This window comes from Brachionichthys hirsutus, unplaced genomic scaffold (genome assembly GCF_040956055.1).
Source record: "Brachionichthys hirsutus isolate HB-005 unplaced genomic scaffold, CSIRO-AGI_Bhir_v1 contig_796, whole genome shotgun sequence".
Classification (NCBI taxonomy): Eukaryota; Metazoa; Chordata; class Actinopteri; order Lophiiformes; family Brachionichthyidae; genus Brachionichthys; species Brachionichthys hirsutus.
The window spans coordinates 91,997-112,759 of NW_027180331.1; the positions used below are offsets into that span (position 1 = coordinate 91,997).

At 40.0% G+C, this 20,763-nt stretch overlaps 1 protein-coding gene across 1 annotated transcript in view; it reads left to right on the forward strand.

Moving 5' to 3' along the window:
• The window catches only part of LOC137912988 (protein eyes shut homolog), a 113,658-nt gene that overhangs the window by 76,095 nt on the left and 16,800 nt on the right, over window positions 1–20,763 (forward strand). Inside the window, exons 38-41 of the mRNA XM_068757121.1 lie at window positions 2,357–2,533; window positions 6,807–6,957; window positions 15,546–15,654; window positions 18,386–18,609. Of these exons, the coding sequence (XP_068613222.1) occupies window positions 2,357–2,533; window positions 6,807–6,957; window positions 15,546–15,654; window positions 18,386–18,609 (661 nt within the window). The remainder of the gene's footprint in view (window positions 1–2,356; window positions 2,534–6,806; window positions 6,958–15,545; window positions 15,655–18,385; window positions 18,610–20,763) is intronic.

Sequence of the window (20,763 nt, forward strand, 5' to 3'; positions counted from 1 at the left end):
TGTCGTCCAGAGGGAAATGATCAATTCAAAGTCTAGAAGAGCACAGGTTATCTATGTCTTTTCAACAACTTTGAAGTAGCCATGGCAACAATTCCATTAAGACTTGTTTTTTTCGGCAATTAAAGCTCTGGGTTTTTGATTTAAAATTTTTTTGCCACCAAGTCTTTTAAAAGCTTGTGTTTTGAAAACAGTTGCCTCTAAATTTTCACTTCAATATTTTTTTTTTATGGTCTCTAATTAAATCAAGGTCTGCTCGGAACCCATATTCCTTTTAGACATTTTTTGTTGTCAACAAGATGTACTGAAATGTCTGATTTTTACAAAAATACAGTTTGTTTAGAAAATGTAAATTATCCCCAGGAGCAAGTAAATCTTTTCTTAGACCAACCTCTAAGAAAGCAATGCCTGTAAAAGGGTTGGCAGAACATTAGTCCGTAGGGACTTGAGAAATGGAGGGTTGCCGGTTCAAGTCCAGCCACATTATGGACTGGTAGCTGATGAGTGCCCATCGCTCCACTGTCTCTCTTCACATTTGTATGTCTATAGGCCGTAATTGTTGTGTCGGCCAATATGTGAACAAAGAATTTCCTCAACTGATTGTTTTATAAAGTTGTATCTTCTTATTATTGTAAGTCTTGGATCCTAATGCCTCCCTATGATTACATTTGAATTTAGTGGGACCTGATCGGTGGTCCTGGTGCTGTCGGCTCTTTCTGTGGGCATCATTGTGTGCTTACTGTAATTGCTGGTGCCTTTAATTTTTAAATGAAAGATATAAGTAGAATTTACCAACAAACATCGTATAAGTCATCACTTAAGGAATTGTTCCTTCCACAACAACAACAAAGTTTTCTTTTGTTTGTCTTTGCAATTTAATGTGGAGGTTTTCAAGTCTGCGTCACGTAATTCTCAGCTCGAAGGAGGCATCCACTGTAATAACAGAAAATGGCAGAGCACAGGCAGAGAGGAAGATCACAAGAAGATTATGGCCATTTGAGAAATGGTATGACCATAAAGTCTTCCAGGTGCTGGTACTGTAACTGATCATTAAACCGAACCAAGGCTGTGTCTTGCTGTTACCCAAACCACAGAGCAGTCCTTCCTGTCAATTCTTGACAATTCACCCAGCTCTTATATTCATTTACGATATGACGGGGCTCCTTTTCGCAGCCTTGTGAAAGCCATTTTCAGAATAGGTTGTTGACATCAAATTCTGATACCCAAGAATCGTTCTAGCCCAGCTGCTAAATGATCCCGTTGTTTCCCTGTTCACCAATATCTGACTCACAGAGCACAACGCAACAGTCATGCAGCCATGTCATATTAGACTATTCAACACTGCATGTTTGAAAATTAGCTTGATGCATTTTTTAAAACTTGAAATAATGCTGTCTATTGTGGAACTTTACACATGAGATTGTTGAAAATAATCTAACACACAAACACTAATATTTGAATCTGATAATCTACATATATTGCATTTATTTCTGCATTCAATACTGATTGTTACTCAGCAAATTTGTTTTTACTATTTCCTATGTTAAGCTAATCAGTTTCAACTTTAGGGCTAGTGCGACCCTACAATGGCAAAGTGGGTCATCACTCTATTGCATTGTTGCTCTAATGCATTTTCTAGAAGAAAAACATTTCCTTATTTCTTTCTATGTTTTTAATTGAGGCAGCATTTTGGCTTTGCAGAGCAGAATATATTTTATGTCTTTACATTAAACTTCTCAGCGCTCGTCTCATTTGCCTTTATTTTGCTTTGTAGTCTGTTGAAATGAAGACAACCATTTACAAATCCTTAAAACCATCAGAGCACAAGACGAGTGTCATCATAAGAAGCTGTTCTTATTTTATGTTACATAAAATTATTCACAAAATCTATGCACGTTTTATATTAGAATGTTTCAAATGACATAGTTTTCCTTGAGAGCTGAACCGTAGATTCCGGAATGAGGGTGGCCTACTTTCAACTGACTGTCAGCCAGCTGAGCAGCAAGTTAGCCAGCAAGCGCAGTGTCCTTTCTTTAAACTCATCACTGACTTGTGGCAACAATGACCTGAGCCGTTACCTCCACCTGTCCTTAAAGTCATATACCTTTTTCATCCTGTGGGAAATAATACACTGTCCTGACAGAGCCTGCTGACTTTGCTTATAGTTGACCTGCCGGCAGTATAAAAGTACATCCAACACACTGTAGGATGCTAAATAGATCAGTCGTCATTTGGATGTATAAATATGTATAATGAATACAAAAGTTTATCATTAAATATTACAAGTCTACTCGTCTACCGTTCTCACTCGGTGTGTATTTTTATAATATGAATCTTTTTCTTGTTTCTTTTTTGGTAGATATCACAATATACATTCCCTCATTCGATGGCACGTCGTATTTGGAGCTACACCCGCTTGCATCCTTTCTGCGGCCTTCTGATGCCAGTAATAATCGACCTACTGCTTCTGAGGATGCTTCTGTTATTCTGTACCTGACAGTGAAAACAAGATCAACTCAGGGCACCATCCTCTACAGTGAGTACTTTCAGTTTTATCATGGTGTATATACATAATTGGAAGCAGCACAGCAAGTAAAGATACATTTTGAAGAACATACACATCCATAGTTTTACGCCAGTTATTATAACTCGGCCGAATAATCGTATACTAACTTCAAGACTTTTAGAATTACAGATACTCGTAAACTTACGACTGTATTTGGTTGAGAGGGACTGGCCGTAAGTCGGTTTATGTTAAATTACCGTCAGTACAGTATATTACGCTGTAGTGTAGCTGTAGTTGTATCACAGCGAGACCGTGGGATGCTGCCAGGAGCGGGGGCAGGAACTATCGTACGCTCATCTGGGCAACACACTTGATTCGCTCGCTCACTTTCCGCCAGACGTATGTCGTAATCACGCATGGGGTCACCAGACATACCAGTCGTGGTAGCGGTCGTAAAGTCGATCAACCATAAGTCAACGAGTATCTGTATCTCAGCACATTCCCCTCTGAAAACCACGCTGAGCTGATTTTACAATGAAAGGCAATTTTCTGACTAGAAACTTTTATCAATGCCGATGTACTTCACTCTGGTTATTGCTCTCAAACGTAATGATACATCGTGCTGTGCTGAGGTAATTGCCATCCTTCCATCCATGCATCTTCAACCGCTTATCCGGGGTCGGGTTGCGGGGGCAGCAGCTTTAGAGGCAATTGCCTCTTATAAATATGATCCTGTTTTTGGGGCCTGGAAATAGTCATGTATAGCAGCAATCATTGTTGTATTGAAAAGGCAGGAAATAAGACAATTGACGACTGAAATAAATGTTAATCAACTGTAATGAACAGAATTATTTCTTTGGAGATGACTGATTAAAACAGCAGCATGCAGTGTGAAGCATGTGGCCCTGTAGTGAAGGGAAACAGGTAGCCTTGCCTTTGTAGACTGCTGTGTTGTGCTTTTGTTTTATATGATACAAGCGATAACCTAAAAGTGAACAAAGAGACACTCATAAGAAGACGGGAGCTGACCAGTCACATGGGGAGCTGGGATTGAACTGACCCTTTGCCTCTCTACAGTGTCCCTCTTCCTCCTGCTGTTTCCCTTTGTTCCCACACCTGCTCAGACACATACACACAGTATTTTATCATGGATTTGGATAGGTAGGCCTGCCGACCACTGGAGTAGACCCTTGAAACAATAGAGCATTGTTTTAAGAAGGAAAGGAGCCAATACATTTGTTGTCATTTTTAGGGCTGAGCCACCAGAGGTTTATTCCTATTTTCCAGTTTTGTGTTTGCTCTATATTATTAAAGAACAGTCTCATATAGTGACCACATTTGGGGTGAAGTTATTGCATGAAAGCCTTGAGCTGGTCTTCAAATGACAATCCAACAATATATCTCCATGGACTGGAAATGCAGCTCTTCAGCCTTGAATGTGCAGCCGCATTGATGTGAACCTACTGCCGTTTCTACGTGACACCACAGTGCCTCAGGTAAACGTCCTGCAGCGCTGTTGCCACCGCGTGTTGTGTGGTGATTTATGATTTATTTTGCACTGACCAGAAACAGACATCACATTCATCTTGCTTATGCACTGCAACCAAGTTCAGCCCCTTGTCCGTGACACTGTCTGCAAGTTCATGGCCTCATATTAACATTTTAAGACCTTTTAAATATTCAGATACACCATAGTATTCACCCACAATTTTAAATTCTGATTTTCTAGCACAGAGAACTATAATATATATATATATATATATAAAGTTGTTTCAAGGAGGCCCTTGTACTAGGGGGTAAACGGAATTTCGTTGTGTGTTTGCAGTGTAAAAAGTGTTAAACATATAATGACAATAAAATAATCGTAATTTATTTTATTTGTTTTTAAATCGTAATCTCTCTTTATTAATCTTAATCTTAATTTTGGGAGCAGTTTCTTTTATCTAGGAACATTTCCCTGCCTTACAGTGAACCATCTATTTGGTGTCAGGGGAATTGAGTTGAAGGAAAGCTCCAGAGAACAAACAGACAAAATGAATTAGAAGATGACCAAAAGACATGCACTGAGAATAGGTGAATCTCTTCGCTAGACTTGCTCCTTATTTTCCCTTTTTACACCCATTCCTGAATCGAACATGGGAATCTCCCCCTGGTCCTCAATTGTCAGCTTTACAAGAGAAATATGTGAAGGTGGAGTGTGTGAGGAAGGGAGAGCAGGTGACAGGCACTGACAAAGGGATGAACACTCAGTTAGGCTCAGTGCGGAGTAACAGGGCCATGGGGACAGTAGAGAGCAACACTGAAGAAAGGTAGAAAAAAATCAAGGACAGGGTAACATTGACATCTGTAGTTAGTATTTGTCAGCAAATGAGTAATGGCAGCGAGAGAAACAACTGAAAAGGAGAGTTATTGTTGCAGAAGGAAGCTGAGTCTGCTGTGTTCATTTACTCCAGACAGTCTATGCTGAATCTGTAGTTTGACAGTTATGTGCCATGCATAATTAGATTTCTACTTGTCCACATAAAACTGTGTGTTTAATGTGTTTTGTTTGTATTTTTTGGAAAATGAAGATATTTTTGAAGACTAAATTTATTTCAAGTCTAAAAAGAAACATATGTATAGTTTTCTCAGAAGTTAAACTAAAATCTCCATGAATGATGGGTTCATTTAATGGAGCTTTGACAGCATTTAATGGTTATCCTGGGTTCACAGCAGTTCAGAACATCCTTACACTTTTTATTCCACTCTCCCTCCAGGTTTCAGAGTAACTTCATTTATCATTATCAGCATGTAGAAACGCAGACTTAAAAGTCATATTAATTCTACTGAAAATAAGAATCTAATTTAAAAAAATAAGAAAAAGTAGCCTTTTGCTTGTTTGTTACCTGAAATCACAATTCTAGGGTCACCTTTTGTTAGCCTCCTTTTATCACAGTTAAAATTTTACAAATAGTCATATTTTTTTATATCTAAAAAAATATTGCTGTGCTTGTGTAGCTTTCAGGTTTCTGTGTTTTACTTTTTGAGATGAAATTGTGTTTTTTATTCTCTACATTTTAACATGAATATCATTGCTTAATACTTACAAAATGGGTGTGTTAGTTTCCAATTATTTATATTCTGCTTCATTAAGTCCATCCCAATATCAAGGCTTATTTAAGCCAAAGCCTGGCAAGCTAAGTTTTACATTACATTCATTCCCAGTGATTCTTGGCAGTAGTATCATAGTTATTTTTTCATTTTAATTGTCTAGACTCTAGACAATTAAAATGAAAAAATAACTATATGATACTAAATCAAATCTATGCTCAAGCAGCTGCACTTCCACTTCTGCAAGGTGCGCTTGATGGAGATTTTCAGTGACCTCTTCTGTTGCCATCACAAGAGACATATCTACCTTCCAAATAAATTATTTAAGTATGAAATATTTTGCCTTCATAGAAAGAAGTACATGAATCCAAAGATGTGATTGCATCTATAAGCAACAATGCAAATATTGAAATGTAAAAGCACAAATAGGCACCCAAAAAAAGGTATCTCATCAGTTTCTCATTCTTTGTGGTCCTCACACATGTCGGAGTAAACCGAAATATATTCTCTCGAACAGCTCTCCTGAGCCTCTGATGATTATCACAAGTACTGCCTCAGGACATTCAAGCAAGGATTTATACACCTTATTGGGTACACCTGTACAGCCTAATGCATTCTACTGCAAATGTTCTGCTGTGAAAACAAATTTAATTCTGCCTATGAACATCATTATGAACGTTTTGTGTGCTTGCTTTTGAGAAAATCAGAGAGGCTTTAATTCAGTTATATGCATTCATGCATTCATGCATATAACTCACACGACGGCCCACAGTGCGCTTTGTGGTTGATTATCTTTGCTTTTATAGGCAGCATCAAGGACACTGTTGTCCTATTGAAGGTTCTTCTGCATCTGATTTGAGATATAACAGATATCTGTCCTTGCCCAAAAGTTTTTCTTCAGTGAGTGCACATGTCCGGCAAACCCGTGCAGGCAGAAGTATCCAGCATCAAGCTTTTCTGTCTTCATGCTGTACTGATAGTGGTTATTGTCAGGGGCGGATTGAGAGTTGGCAACAGTGTGCCTAAGCACATCTCATTTCAAAACCAATACGCCCATGGGTGCATGGATGAGTGCAAGTACACTTCTAAATTTCTAGCCCTGGAGAAGGGATGTCATGAAATCTACAAGTAATTTTTAATTTAATTTTGATAATTTATTCATTTCATTAAATACAAAAGAGAGTCTTTGTTCACATTTTTCTTATCATTCCAGCTCACGAGGAGAATGTTGGCCACCAGTTCCTTCATGTGTTTCTTCAAGACGGCAGCCCTGTTGCTAAACTTGGGTGTGCTGACAGTCAAAGTTTGAATGCAGCTGTTGTCGAGAAGATCAATAACAACAGATGGGTGAAGCTCACAATACGGTATGTATTACATGTTGTTAAAGTGGGATTGGGAATATTAATTTTGATATGGAAAGACATTTGTTGGTTGTGTGTAAAGTTTCAAGTTGCTGAATATATTTACTAAAAAACAGTTTCTGGGGTCTGCGCCTCCGAGCTGTTGTGATGTTATCCAGCTGACTTGATGGATTTGTTGACACACACTTTTAAACCCCAAACCACTTATGAATTCAAGACTATTGCTTTTCCTGAAAGGTGGCAGATGGTTGTTACATTGATGCATTTTGTCATGACATGTTGCCCTTTATATTTATGCAGAGTGCCTCTCATGGGCAGAGATGTGTGTGTGTGTGTGTGTGAAAGATTACTGGCTAATAGAATAATCTAGCTTTGAGACAGAAGTAGTAAATGTTTTGTCTCAGGATTTACAGTTTACAGTGGACACATTTCATCGTAGTATCTCACTCGGAGTCAAATGGGCACATTTTAGATAGGTACTAATGCAATAGTCAAATATAATCACATTCCCTTCTGCCAATTGCTCAAATTTGTCAGTAAATCTGGTCACTGCTCCCACAACAACAGCTTTGCACCAAAAGATACGGGGGCTCGTCGATTTACGACCTATGCGATCCGCGACTATTTGGCTTTTCGACCGCAGTCGTCTCTTGTTTTTTTATCTGTTTATGATGTGTTTTTACGACATACAGAAGTACTCGGATGAGAGGTGAAGCATCCTCGATCAAAATTAAACAAGTCCAGTTCATTTTTGCTTTTTGCTTTTCGTAATGATATTCTAATCCACATAGGTGTGATCACAGTGCTTCACCGTGCCAGCTGAACTTCTCTCTCTGCAGTGCACACAGCTAGGGCACCTTGGAGCACAGTGAGTCAGAGGCACAAATGAGAGGCACTGCTTCTGAGCTTTTATTTATATGCAAATGAGCACATGACATCATCTAGCCGTGAGTAAACAGCAAATACCTACATTCCTTCCACAATAGTTGGAAGCTGCTGCAACTCACTGCCATCATGCAGTGCAAAGCAACGGCTGTATTTAACAGGAAATAATCTGATCTCCAACCCGGGAAAAATCCAAAAGTCCTGATGTCACAGTAGCGCGTACTCATCTCCCCCTTTGATTCTCTCACATACACGCTTTTATTTTCAACCCACCAGTATTATTGTCGTCTCGAGCAGCGTTCAGATGACTCACGGAAGAGGGGGAAAGGAAACATTGCCTTTTATTTTCATACAAATATAACTTCACCACTTTGACGTGCTCATGCTATACGCATAGCCGGCTGCCTTTTCCAATGGCACAGCGTTGTTGACATGTAGGTGTGATACGACATCTCCGTTAAGCAAACAGCATCACACTGTGGAAAAATGGCACTTCACTTTCTTTGTTTATCCATTCTGGGCTTTTATGCACAGTAGTTTTTGTTATGACATAATTGCTGCCACTAGTAGTTACAATAATGCGCACAAAACACATTAAACAATGCAGAGGGTTTATTTAAATGGCATTAATAGCCCTCTTGGGGGTGATCTACGCATCTGTTTCTGCTGTTTTGACCGTGCTTTTTTCACATTCCAACATCAACACAATCTGGGCAGTAAAAGTCAATGAATTTAAAAGAATGTATCGATTCCAAACCTCAGCATTTAATGCTGTGAAAGACTTCCAGAGTCTCTTGATCCAGCACTTTTTACTGTTCCCTCAGAGCCACAGAAAACAGTTAGTCTCACACCACTTGATTTTGCAACAAACGGATGACAGACACCGAATATTTAATTTAGAATTCAGCAGCCAGATCTAACAATAAACATAATTGAATGTATCACATTTCCACTGGTAGAGCAGCTTTTGCAGAGAGAGTTTGCACCAAAATGATCAAAACAGACCAAATGGGAGGCAGCATACCAGAAACATCGTGGGTCCACCTTCCCTGAAGATGAGTAGTGCGGTATTTTGACTTTACAATGTCTTAATTTGAAGGTTCAGCTTAACGTTTGGATGCTCAATCAATAGCTATTCACATTTTTCCGAATGTAATGGTGTGACAGTGAAAGAGTGACAAACAGGTCCCTCAATCCAAACACTGCAACCTTGAAAGGTTTTGTAGTCAATAAAATGATCTCTTTTTACAATTAAATCTGCAACCCTTTTGTTGCACTGCAATTTTGACTATAGACTGGCAAGGCAAAAGACCATTACTGAAACATACTGTGCTGCCACACTTTCAGAAGGGGATTGTGCAGAGGGGGGGGCTCTGTCATTTTTCATTTAGAGAGGACACATTTGTTGTTGGCTTGCTTTTCTAATGCCAGTAGGTTTTCCTTTGGGTGTTTTTGAGGCAAGACTGATTAAATTTTGAGGTGAATACATTATTGCTTAAATCCTTCTATGCATGGTATTTATTGTTTGGAGTAATTTTCCTTCACTCACAGTCAAAGATTAATGAGGATGACACACACAGTGTTTCTGCACATCACATTATTTGTGTCTCAGGTGAACTCCCCGGCAGATAGAAGTATATAGATTTATGGCACTTTAGTGGATAGTATCAAGCATGGTTCAGACTTACTGGGGTTGTTCTTTGTTGTGACAGATGTTTCCTGTGTTCTCCGGGATTTTGGTGTTCATGCTGCTCTGTATAGACTGGCATGTGGTTTCGATCTAACATTCCCCAGATCTTTGTCATCTTTCCAGTTCATTATGCAGTATATATATGCTTGGATACAGTAGCTGTCTGGGAATGTGATGAAAACATGTAGCTATTCAGTCCTGTATTATATGATACAATACAATGTCTTGTCCTGTGTGTGCTTGCAGTGCATTTTCTGAATGTTGTATTTATCTTGCAGTTCATTCATCTCCCTCACCAACTGTACAATTTCCTTATTTGCTGACTGGGTTGGCAATTACCCATCTTTTTGTAATTTACTTCAATTTGCTAACCTATGCATATGCACACATTCAATACATCCAGTTTGTTTCCTGCTCAGGAACCCATCCACCTGTGGAGCAGAGCAGGTGGGCCTCAAATTAATGCTGCCATTATTGGATCGCTGTCCTGTCTAGTATAGGAAAAACTGCTTAATATATATACCGTATTTTTTGGATTATACGTCGCTCCGGATTGTAGGTCGCACCAGCCAAAAAATGCATAATTAAGAAGAAAAAAACATATATAGGTCGCACTGGAGGATAAGTCGCATTTTTGGGGAAAATTTATTTGATAAAATCCAACACCAAACAACATATAGCACAAAGAACATGCTAACAAGTTTACCAAAATATCAGGTTTTACTCCGAATCACGAAATCCAAGGAAATCTTCATCCTCGGTGTCACTTTTGAACAACTCCCCCAACTCGGCAGGTAGACAAGACGCCGCTTCCTCTTCTACGTCGCTTACATCAGACTCGTCGTCAGTTGCAGTTCCAATTATTCCAGCCTTTCTGAATCCCGACAGGATGGTTACGGTTGTCACTGAAGCCCATGCTTTGTCGATCCATTCAATGACTTCCAGGAAAGTTGCATGGCGCATTCTCCCGGTTGCCGTGAAGCTGTGCTCTCCATCCGTCATCCACTGCTCCCACAGGTTACGCAAAACTGACTTAAAGCTCCTATTCACGGAGATATCAAGTGGCTGGAGTATTTTGGTTAAGCCTCCAGGGATGATGGCAGGTATGGAGTTGAAAACTTTTAATTTATTTTTTAACTGTGGTGTGATGTGCGCTCTCATGCTATCCATCACAAGCAGAGCTTTGCGTGCTCTAAAGAAGCCATCCGGTCGCTTATTGTAGCACTTTGTAAGCCACAAGTTCATCATTTCTTGATCAATCCACCCTTTCTCGTTCACGGCGACTTCAACTGAGGAGGATTGGATTTTTGGCATGGTTTTTCGTTTGAAAATGACCATCGGTGGCAGTTTTGATCCGTCTCCACAACATGCCAGCACCACTGTGAAGTGTGATCTCTCATGACCAGTTGTAACGATATTCACACTTTTTTGCCCTTTCTCTGCAACACTTCGGCCCATGGGGATGTCAAAAGTGAGGGGGACCTCGTCCATGTTAATAATATGATCCGGTGTCACGTTGTGATCACTTACATGCTTTTCAATGAACGCGCGGAAACTGTCAACCTTGGCTTGGAAGTCCGCTGGCAGTTTTTGGGACAGTGTCGTCCTTGCTCTGATAGAGAGGCGTTTGTGTTGCATGAAGCGGTAACACCAAGAAGGTCCTCCCGCAAAGCCGTTTATATTCACCTCCTTGGCAACCACCTGGGCGCGGAGACGCAACTGCACCGTTGACAAACCTCTCCCAGCAGCACGTTGTTCAAGCACCCATGCGTGAACTCGTTCCTCCAACTGCGGCCACCTAGCTTGTCGCCCGCGATTAGCTTTCTTTGTTTTCTTCATTTCAGTAAGCGTAACCTCCGCTTTTCGCCAGTCCCTTACAAGTTTTTCGCTCACTCCAAACTTTCTTTCTGCTGCTCGATTGCCGTTTTCGGCTCCATATTTCACTATCTGAAGCTTGTAAGCCGCGGAATATGACTTTCTTTTCGGCGACATTTTCATTCAGCCCTTCTAATTTGTGTTTTTAGATAACAGGTGTGACAGATAACTCTGAACCTCCAGAAACCGCGACAGATTCTGACGGGTCACAGAGTTCCCTGTAACACCTGTTATAGAAATGTGTAGGCTACTGTCTCTGCGCTCGCAGATTTTGTAAAAAAAAGCATATATAAGTCGCTCCGATTTATAAGTCGCACCCCCGACCAAACTATGAAAAAAACCGTGACTTATAATCCGGAAAATACGGTATATATAATGTTTTTAAAACATAAAAGTGCGTATGAAAATTTCCCTTAAAAGAAAACTACTGAAAGAAGAATTAACATTTCAAAATCGGAACAAATTTGAGATCCGGTGTATTAGTTTATTTTTATTTTTATGTTTTATTAATATCACAGAAACCTATGAAATTACTCACCATCATCATATCATCCTATAAGAAAACATTGGTCAACTCTGCGTTTTATAGGTTATATGCAACTCAAAATTAAAGTAGTCACTTTATAATTTGGAAAAACAATTAGGAAGCAGTCATTGATTTTTTTTTTACGAAAAAGTGGACGGATCCCATCTTTAGTGCCATCCAGTTTGGAGGGAACTACCCCCCCCTCGCCCTGGGCTCTAATCACTTGAATAACGGGGAGGCATAAATACATTTTGGAAACGTGCCAGGTACGTGGGGGAAGAGTGAGGTGATAGTATTAAATTGCTTGTTTTTGAATCCACATCTCTGAACCAAATCTGGGCACAATCTGGGTTAGTGTGTGTTTATCAGTCACACAAGCATTGTCCATTGTATCGACAAGGACAAAGTAGACAAGCAGCCACCATGCCTGCTCACTGGGATCGTCTTTTTTGTTATGCCGCTATGTCAAGAGGCTTGCTTTGCCTCGTCTAATTGTACTGAGGGAGATAAAATGATGGAACACAGGCCACCCAAATTAATTGAGGCTTGCCAGTCACAACACAAATTATGCAGCAAATACTGCAGTGCTGCGTGTGAGAAAGTCACTGCACCAGAGCCAGATCAGGCATTACAGTCAACGTAGGTGGAGATTACGGTCGGACACAGGTCTTTTTGCACTCGAGTAAAACAACAACCAACACATCCCTCCTGGGCTCTTGTGCTGGTGGTGTGGAGTGTGATTACACAATAAAAAATGTTGTAAACACATGGAGGTTTATTGTCTCTCCCAGGTCAAATGTAATGCCCAACTCTGAAGCCTTTTTATGAAGGAAAAAAAAAAGCAATATCACGGTAAAAGGAGGTGCTTATATTTCAAACATATTATGTATGACTATGACCTATTTACCTTCTGACTGTACACACTACTGAGCTTTGGTTGAACAACTAATAGACTCTAACTGCTAACTTGCTTTTTGAAAGAATCTGAGATCTGATATGAATAATAACCCATTTTTTTTAAAGAATCAATCAATTCTGTCAGCCAGTGGAAACTGTTGCAATGGAAACAGTGCAAATGCTTGATGTTTTACTCTCATCTGTTGTCAGTAGCCTCAGATGTTTTATGCAATAGTAATATTTTAATGATGATCCTCTCTCATTATTCATTTTCTGCAAGGGACTGTGAAGGAAGTGCCTTCAAGTAGCATTGTAAAGACAAACACCTTACCGTCACGTTTAACAAATGCCTCTGTGTAGAGGTGCCGTGCTGAAAATATTTGCCAGGTCCCCTAACATTGCAGGTAATATTTCAGTGGGTATCCTCTGGAAAGTTGCAGTGATGCAGTAGCACGGAATTAGTCTCACACACAATGCATGAGCAAAATGAGAATGTTAGAAATGACAAATCGCAAGTGATTAGCGCATTAGCCAGATGAAGAAATGCATAAGTGATGATGAAGTAAGTTGAAATGCTCACATATTGTGGTTTTGGGTGCTTGGGGAAAATCAAATATTCATAAATTTTTGTTTGTTTACCTCGAGTTGGCAATGTGCTGGCGTTGGTCCTGTGAGACCCAACATTGAATGGTGCGCAGGGAGCAATACGAAATTACACAGTGCTTCATCTCAGCATTAGACAAGCCACGGCCTATTTTTCTTCTGATTTTCTCATATGTTTGTTTGTGTAATGAAACCCACTGCGGTTTGTCGTTTGCATGACTTGTGTGTGTGTGTGTGTGTGTGTGTGTGTGTGTGTTGTGGTGATGATGATGTGGGACTGTGGGGCATATTCATCCCCATCTAGCGAGTAGACAGAGTAAAGTAGCCATCGACATCTTCATAAATAGTCATTTTTGCCTGAGAGAAAGACCAATGTAAATGAACCCGGCGGAGCATTCAAACAGCTCACGAGAGTTCATCAGGCAACATCATCCTGTTTGCCTAGTGAGCATGAGCTCCGTGTCTCGCAGGGAGCAACATTAGCAGCTCAACTGTAGTAAGCACCAAAATAGCTCCAACACACCTTCCACTCAGTTCTTGCTCTGCAAACACTGGGATTGCAATATTGCAATAATTTCATTTCATTTGGGATCTTTTTTATGTTTTAAAATAATGTGGCAATTTCATTTTTCAGAAATCACCATTTACATTACAATATGACATTAACTTCAGAATCAGAGTAGGCTCCATTTTCTGTGTTGCATTTCACAAACTGACACAAATGTAATTTTACTGTGTGTGTATGTGGGTGTGTGTGTAGGTGTATGTGTAAGTGTACTTATTTGGTGCCTTTCTAGTCTGATTGACCAATCAAAGTGCATTACAACACACGTTAGCATTTACCATTTCACACAAGGGTTTGTACAACGGACCATGCATGGTGCCACTTGCTGTTGGAGCAGTCACAAGTAACACACAATCACTCAAACAACAGCCACTGAGCCACATCCACCCTCTGTTTATGTTCACAGCAGCTCACCTGATTTATATGCCCGTAATTTGCCGACCTCATGATGTTTGCATGTGATTGCCTGAAGGATGTGTCAGATTGGGGGGGGGGATTAGTCTGATATTCTCCATCTCGCCATTAAAGCACACGTGAGGGTTTGTCATCATCAACGGTTTTGTGGTGGAAAAACGGATGAATGAATGATGCAAATTACATGTTTTGCACATTTAGGAGCAAACAATGAGTAAACCAGTGGAAGAAAATTCATCGTGTGGAATACTATTATGGATATGTGCGTAGTTCCGACCCCCTGCATAATATAGGGCCCTACAAAGACGCTGGTATATTGCCGGAGTAAAGCTAATGATGAATTGGAGCGAGGGAATCACTTGACTCTCGCAAAGCTGGTATATGACACAAATAGACCAGCTACTTAACATTACGGCTGCAACATTAATGACTAGTACAATAATATATAGTAAAGTATTTCCCCAGAGAGACACTGGGGGTCAAATAATAAAATTGTCTTCCTACTCATTACTTCTATAATGTATATATATTTTGTGCCCTCATTTTTACCGTAAATTAATCTTGAATGACATAATGAGTACTTAGACACATGATCATGTTTGTTGTGTGTGAATTATTATAATTATTATTATTATTATTATTACCGTATTATTGTTGTTGTTGATGTAGATGTGTGCTTGATCATGTAAATTCAACTTGTCTAGATTAATTCATGTATTTGGAAGTATTCCTGTGTTTATTCATGTCTACCAAGGTACAACAACTTGAGCAATATCACTGCAGTGCAGTGCAGAAGCCTATTTCTGGGTGCATTGTTTCTATCCAACAATGGAAGCCATTCTCTGTCTCTATTTATTTTGTGTCTCCTGGGTTTGGGGTGTTAGTGGTGGATGCACCATTGCTTCCATCCCAATCGACAAGTGAATAAAGCCTCTCAGAAAATAGTGTGAAATCTATAAGAAGTCATACATTGTCGGTTTATAGAACCCATTTACCGGCCACATTGGCAGCTTCACCTCTCTTCACTACCGCTCTCTCTATCAGGATGTTTTTCCGACTTTGCTGGATTTGTTGCGAGCATCAGATACGGCATCATTTTCTACTGACACTGGTCTCTCTCTGTTCTCTCTGTGCAGATACAATCTCCCTGTTGGCAAACACGGAGGGTCATGTATGATTGAAATAAGTGCTGATAATGGCACAGCTCGGCGTCTCGAGGAGAACGTGTCACACCCCGTGTCAGAGGTAAACGGACCTGCAAGCCACATCAACCCTTAGTAAAACCCATGTACTTGAATTAGCATTTTCTAACCCGTGATCATGCTGTTTGAATCTCATTGTCTTCAGAGATATTAAAATGTGAGCTAAAACAGTAGAACATTTTGACATGCATGACTTCTCGACATTAAGCTATTTGCTTCTCCATTCATGAGTGTCAATACTTTTAAAAGCATTTTGCAGAATCTAAATGTTTTTCATTAATTCCTGACAGAGGACTCGAGCAGGAATGTGAAGATGCACATATTTAATTGGGCGCCGCCGCAGCGGCTTCACAGATGATGTGCTCAAATACAAGCTGAGCCAGATTCAAGCTTTTTGCTGGATGACCTCGCATTAGTTTTCGGTTTGCTTTGGCAGCCCTGCTGAATTGCTGGCTTGCTTTTTTTTCTTGTTCTTCTCAAAGTGGCCTGAAGATAATTATTTAGTGTTACAATCCAGGGTAGAGAGTCTCTGATATCCTCATTTTGCCAGTTTTATATTGCTTGTTGCCAATTAAAACGTTTCATTAATTAAGACATTGAAATGTATTGTTTTGTTAATGATACCAGCATGAAGTGCATCATTCCTCATCTCCATGAATGGTAAATGACGCTGTTTAAGGTGTTGACTCTGTATGAGATCATGCTGCATGAACGTATGTTTGTCGGCAGAGCTAAACTGCGGATTGCATGCGTTTGCAATTGATTTGTTTGCCTTTAATCACTGGCAGACCTTACGACAGCAGCATTATGAGCAGATTAACCGCATATATCCAAAGACTATATCTTACATGTTGTTTAAATAGCAGCAACGACTCCCGTGAAAAGCGCGGGCACCTGTTACACGATTTGCCAAGGTGCTCGCACTCTGCAAATAATGACCTTAATGGGAAGCGTGTGAGGAGCACTTAAGCAGTTCTCACTTGTTAATCACAGGCTGGTCTTTTCACTCTGCCTCATTAATTTGATTAACAACACCTGTATTTGTTATTAAATTAATAATTTTGTTTTTCACTTTTAAAGACGCGGAGTGGGGCTCAACCTTCCCACAGGCTAGATATGCCCACCACCACCACCCCGACCCCCAATGTGATTTATAGCCTTCTAAATTGAGATGATTAGAGGATGTTTCCTTTTCCTTTTTGCTTCCTTGATAGCCTATCCATTACACATGCATCTTTGCCACATTTAGATGCCATGGTTGCTGCCAGTTACCCTTTGCCAACTTTCATTGCAAACTAATGGATAAGCACAACTTAGATATAGTGAAAGATGTAGCAGAGGAACGAGTCTTGATTGTAGTCAGGGCTCAGATGGGCTGCGAGCTAATTAAATTAAATTACCTACTGCAGGCAAAGCAGAAACTAACACGTGTGGGAATAGAGCAGTAAGAGAAGCTACTGTACTAAGGTACAATGTCAGCTGCACTTTGTTGTCATCTGAAGCTGACAGATTGCAAAGCCTTTTGACCCTCAACCAAAGTCATTTTCATCAAGCCGGCTTTCTTGAAAGCTTTTAGTGCAAATTACTGCGCAAATCGTGTAAAATAACGCCATGATAATTAGATAGAGGCTACAATAGCTGCTGCTGCCTTCACATTTATCTCAAGCATTAGAATACAGTACTCTTAAAGTCGCCCACTTACAGCAGTCATGAATATTACATCAGTGGGTTTTTCAAATGGACTCCCACTGAACATGGTAAACACATTTGAAGGCACACAAAGTCATCCCACATCCGCCTGCATCGTCAGGCAACGCTAACGGCTCGTGGCTTATCGCATCACATGAAACACAGTTGTACTCATGATTGTGTTTGCATCCGAAGCTTCGTTAAGGGCACTTTTAGGGCTCGTAACTTTGCGGTGACATTTTTACTTCTGTGAGATAACCTGACATCAATGTCTTTTCATAGTCCGACAAATATGCTGTAGTTAAAGCCGTCCATGGAACATTTTAAATGATGTCGTCTGTGCCATAGCTCGAGTGTGCATGTTAACAAATGTATTTCCGCTGAACTAAAGAAATTGCTTAAATTAAAGGGGTACTGTGATCTTATAGGAATTGCTATAAGGGATGATTTATACTCTGCATATCCTAACATATTAGAGTGCGGGATCCACTTTGACACTGATTTGGAGTGTTATCTCAACATCTACTGTCACACTGTAATATGGATTTATCCTTATAAATCAATTATCATTATTAAAGTTATCATTAAAGTGCTATTTAGTCTTCATTTTGACTACCGGAGGTCACAAGTAATATAATTGAGCACTAATATGAGATCTCTGCTCTACATTTCCTGTGCAGCTTGTTAAATTGACCATTATGGTACAATAAGCTGCAACCTCACTGAATTTATCTACATTAATTCTCCCCAATTTCCTTATACATTAAGAAGACTTACTTCATTACTTTGGATATTATGACTATTGTACCTTTCTCTCATTGCAGGGTGTGTTTTATTATATAATGTTTCTATATAATTGTTTTCTTACCTGTAAAATTCCGTAATATCTAATAGTGTTAAACCTTCTTGTTGATCTTAATTTATTATATGGTATTTTCGGTTTAATAGTAATCTTAATACACACATGTGCAAATATTAGGAGCTGTGTTTTACTTCTTACTTGAAGGGAGACGTACATTGTGTGATTTAGTGTGATTTTCTGTGCAGCAACGCTGATCACTGACTTTCCACTTCGGCTCTTGCAGGGTACTTTTGGACCCATATTTCTTGGGGATGTTTCATCCCACTGGGAGAAGCAAGATGGGCGTACAAAGGGAGGGAGGAGATTCATTGGATGCATAAGAGAGCTTCGGGTCAACTCAAAGGAGATGTTCCTATTGGGTGAGGCAGTGAGAGGGAGAAACATCAAGAACTGTGACCCACCTGTCTGCCAACACCTTCCCTGTCGTAACGGAGGAACCTGTGTCAGGTACATTTATAGTGACATAAAAAAATACTTAACATACGGTTTTCTTTGGTAATAATGATAATTAACATGGAAGAAATTAGGTGAACCTGTCAAGCAAACAAAGCTTATAAAGTTATGTCCAATGACAACAAAGATGCTGAAGTCAATATTGAGCTCCGTGTTAGACCAGCTGTTAGACCTCGTGTCCTCGTGAATCAGTGTGAAACAGGACTTGTTACAAAGCAGCCTTTTGCTGTAGGAATATATATTCCAGATTAAATTGTTGTCTCTGTCTCTAAAAATATGGCTGTCGCTGTGCTGCGGAGGCTTTGAGCGCACACGAACTCAGCCAGCAAATCAAACAACAGTTCTGGCAACCGTTCCCAACAGCAACCATTTCTTAATGCTGACCTGTCAAGCCAATGTTATCTACCTAGGATTAATTTCACTTTAGGTCTCCTCTATTCTAACTTTTCCCTGGGAAATATCAGAATGGGCTTCGGCAACAGGACGTCAACATGAATTGATTGGTAAATGCATCAAAGGGTGAAACACGTGATTGGAACATCCCTATGGTGATTTACCATCACCAGATGGATGTAGGTGTTCTTTAAGGATGAGCTGCATCTTATTTGGAAGTGACAAATCAGTCTTTCCATCGAAAGTTGCATCTAACTGTATTTCCAAATACTCTTACTCTGATGGATTTACAAGCTGTTTCGAACTCTGCAGCTTTGCAAGCTGATCATTTTTTCAGTGTTGTTGAAAGTGCTCCAAGCTTAACACTGCACCAATTAAATCTACATCACAAGATAAATATGTATCAACCAAAATCCTGGTGCAAAGGAAACTGCTAGCTGCAGTGTGATGGCAGAGTGAGAGACTGGCACGGGAAGCGTGGTCGGTCAGAAGTTGGCCATCTGATCATGTTATTCAACTTGCTGCTCAGACTGAAGATTTCCATCTGAATCCCGGTGGTGAATTCAGGGCTTCACATTGTATGGCCGACGCGCTCCATCGGTGACTTATCTGGATTTATATTACCTGCATCCTCAGAAGAGCACATCCACAAGATCTAAATCTTTAAAGCTGCTATGATGAATATTTAATATTAACAATGGTATAGTGATGAATCCACAGAAAAGGATCACCATGAGCTTCTGGCTCCTTAGCTGTGCCTTAATATTGAGTGAGAAAGCACTAAACTCCCACTCTACAGTATTCAGCTGACAAACTTTGATACTAGAAGGTGATAAGTGGAGCGTTTAGCTGCAGAGGAACCAGACAGCTTTCTTTATTTTTGCACAAGTTGGTGCAGAACAGCTAAACAGAGGGAAACACAGGAAGACACAAACAGGACTGTAAATAAATGCTGTTGTCTAAGCAAACCTTACCTTCTCCACCACATCAATGTGAAGATGCTTTTTAGTTTTTATGCTTTTCATGGCTGTCACAGCGATCAAAAAAATACATTCTATTGCACATAAAAATCCTTTTAGACTGTGGCACCCAGCAGCTCTACTGTTGTCTCTTGTCATTGGAAGTCAATTTATGTTTGTGCTTTGTTCTTGTGTGTAATCCCCTCGATTTTAAATATCGATATAAATATCAGTTAGTTACATTTTCAGATGATTTACTGGCAAAGTAACCGGTGAATTGCTTTATCAACTCAAGAAGTCTGAACCTGTTCAGGCCTTTTTTCTGTACCTTTAATGCCCAGTAAAGGCGTGGCCTGGTGCTGCCATTATACCCCACTAACCAGCAATTCTGCTTGTGTTTTGGAATACATTAACCCCATATGATGCTCTTTCTCATCATTTAATATATCTGACATAAATGTGTTCTTCACCGTGTTAAGATACTTTATATTACCATTTGCTTTTTTTTAAACGGGACATGAAAGGGGGACACCATGAGCGTCTCTCAGAATTCCAACTGAAGTGCTGGTGGCGTTGTGGACATTGTCTTGTCGTGTGCAAAGGAACGGGCTTCGCAATTATCTGTGATGATTAATATGCAGTAATGTGATATCCTCTTGAACCATATACCATGAAGGGGGTCATGAGGAGTTCAAGGAGCTCTCCTCATTATGTGAGTTCCTCTGGATCGCCCTGACATATTAGAATGAAGAGGCTTTTGATAGTGTGTTTGACAGGGCATCTTTTACACTGTCCC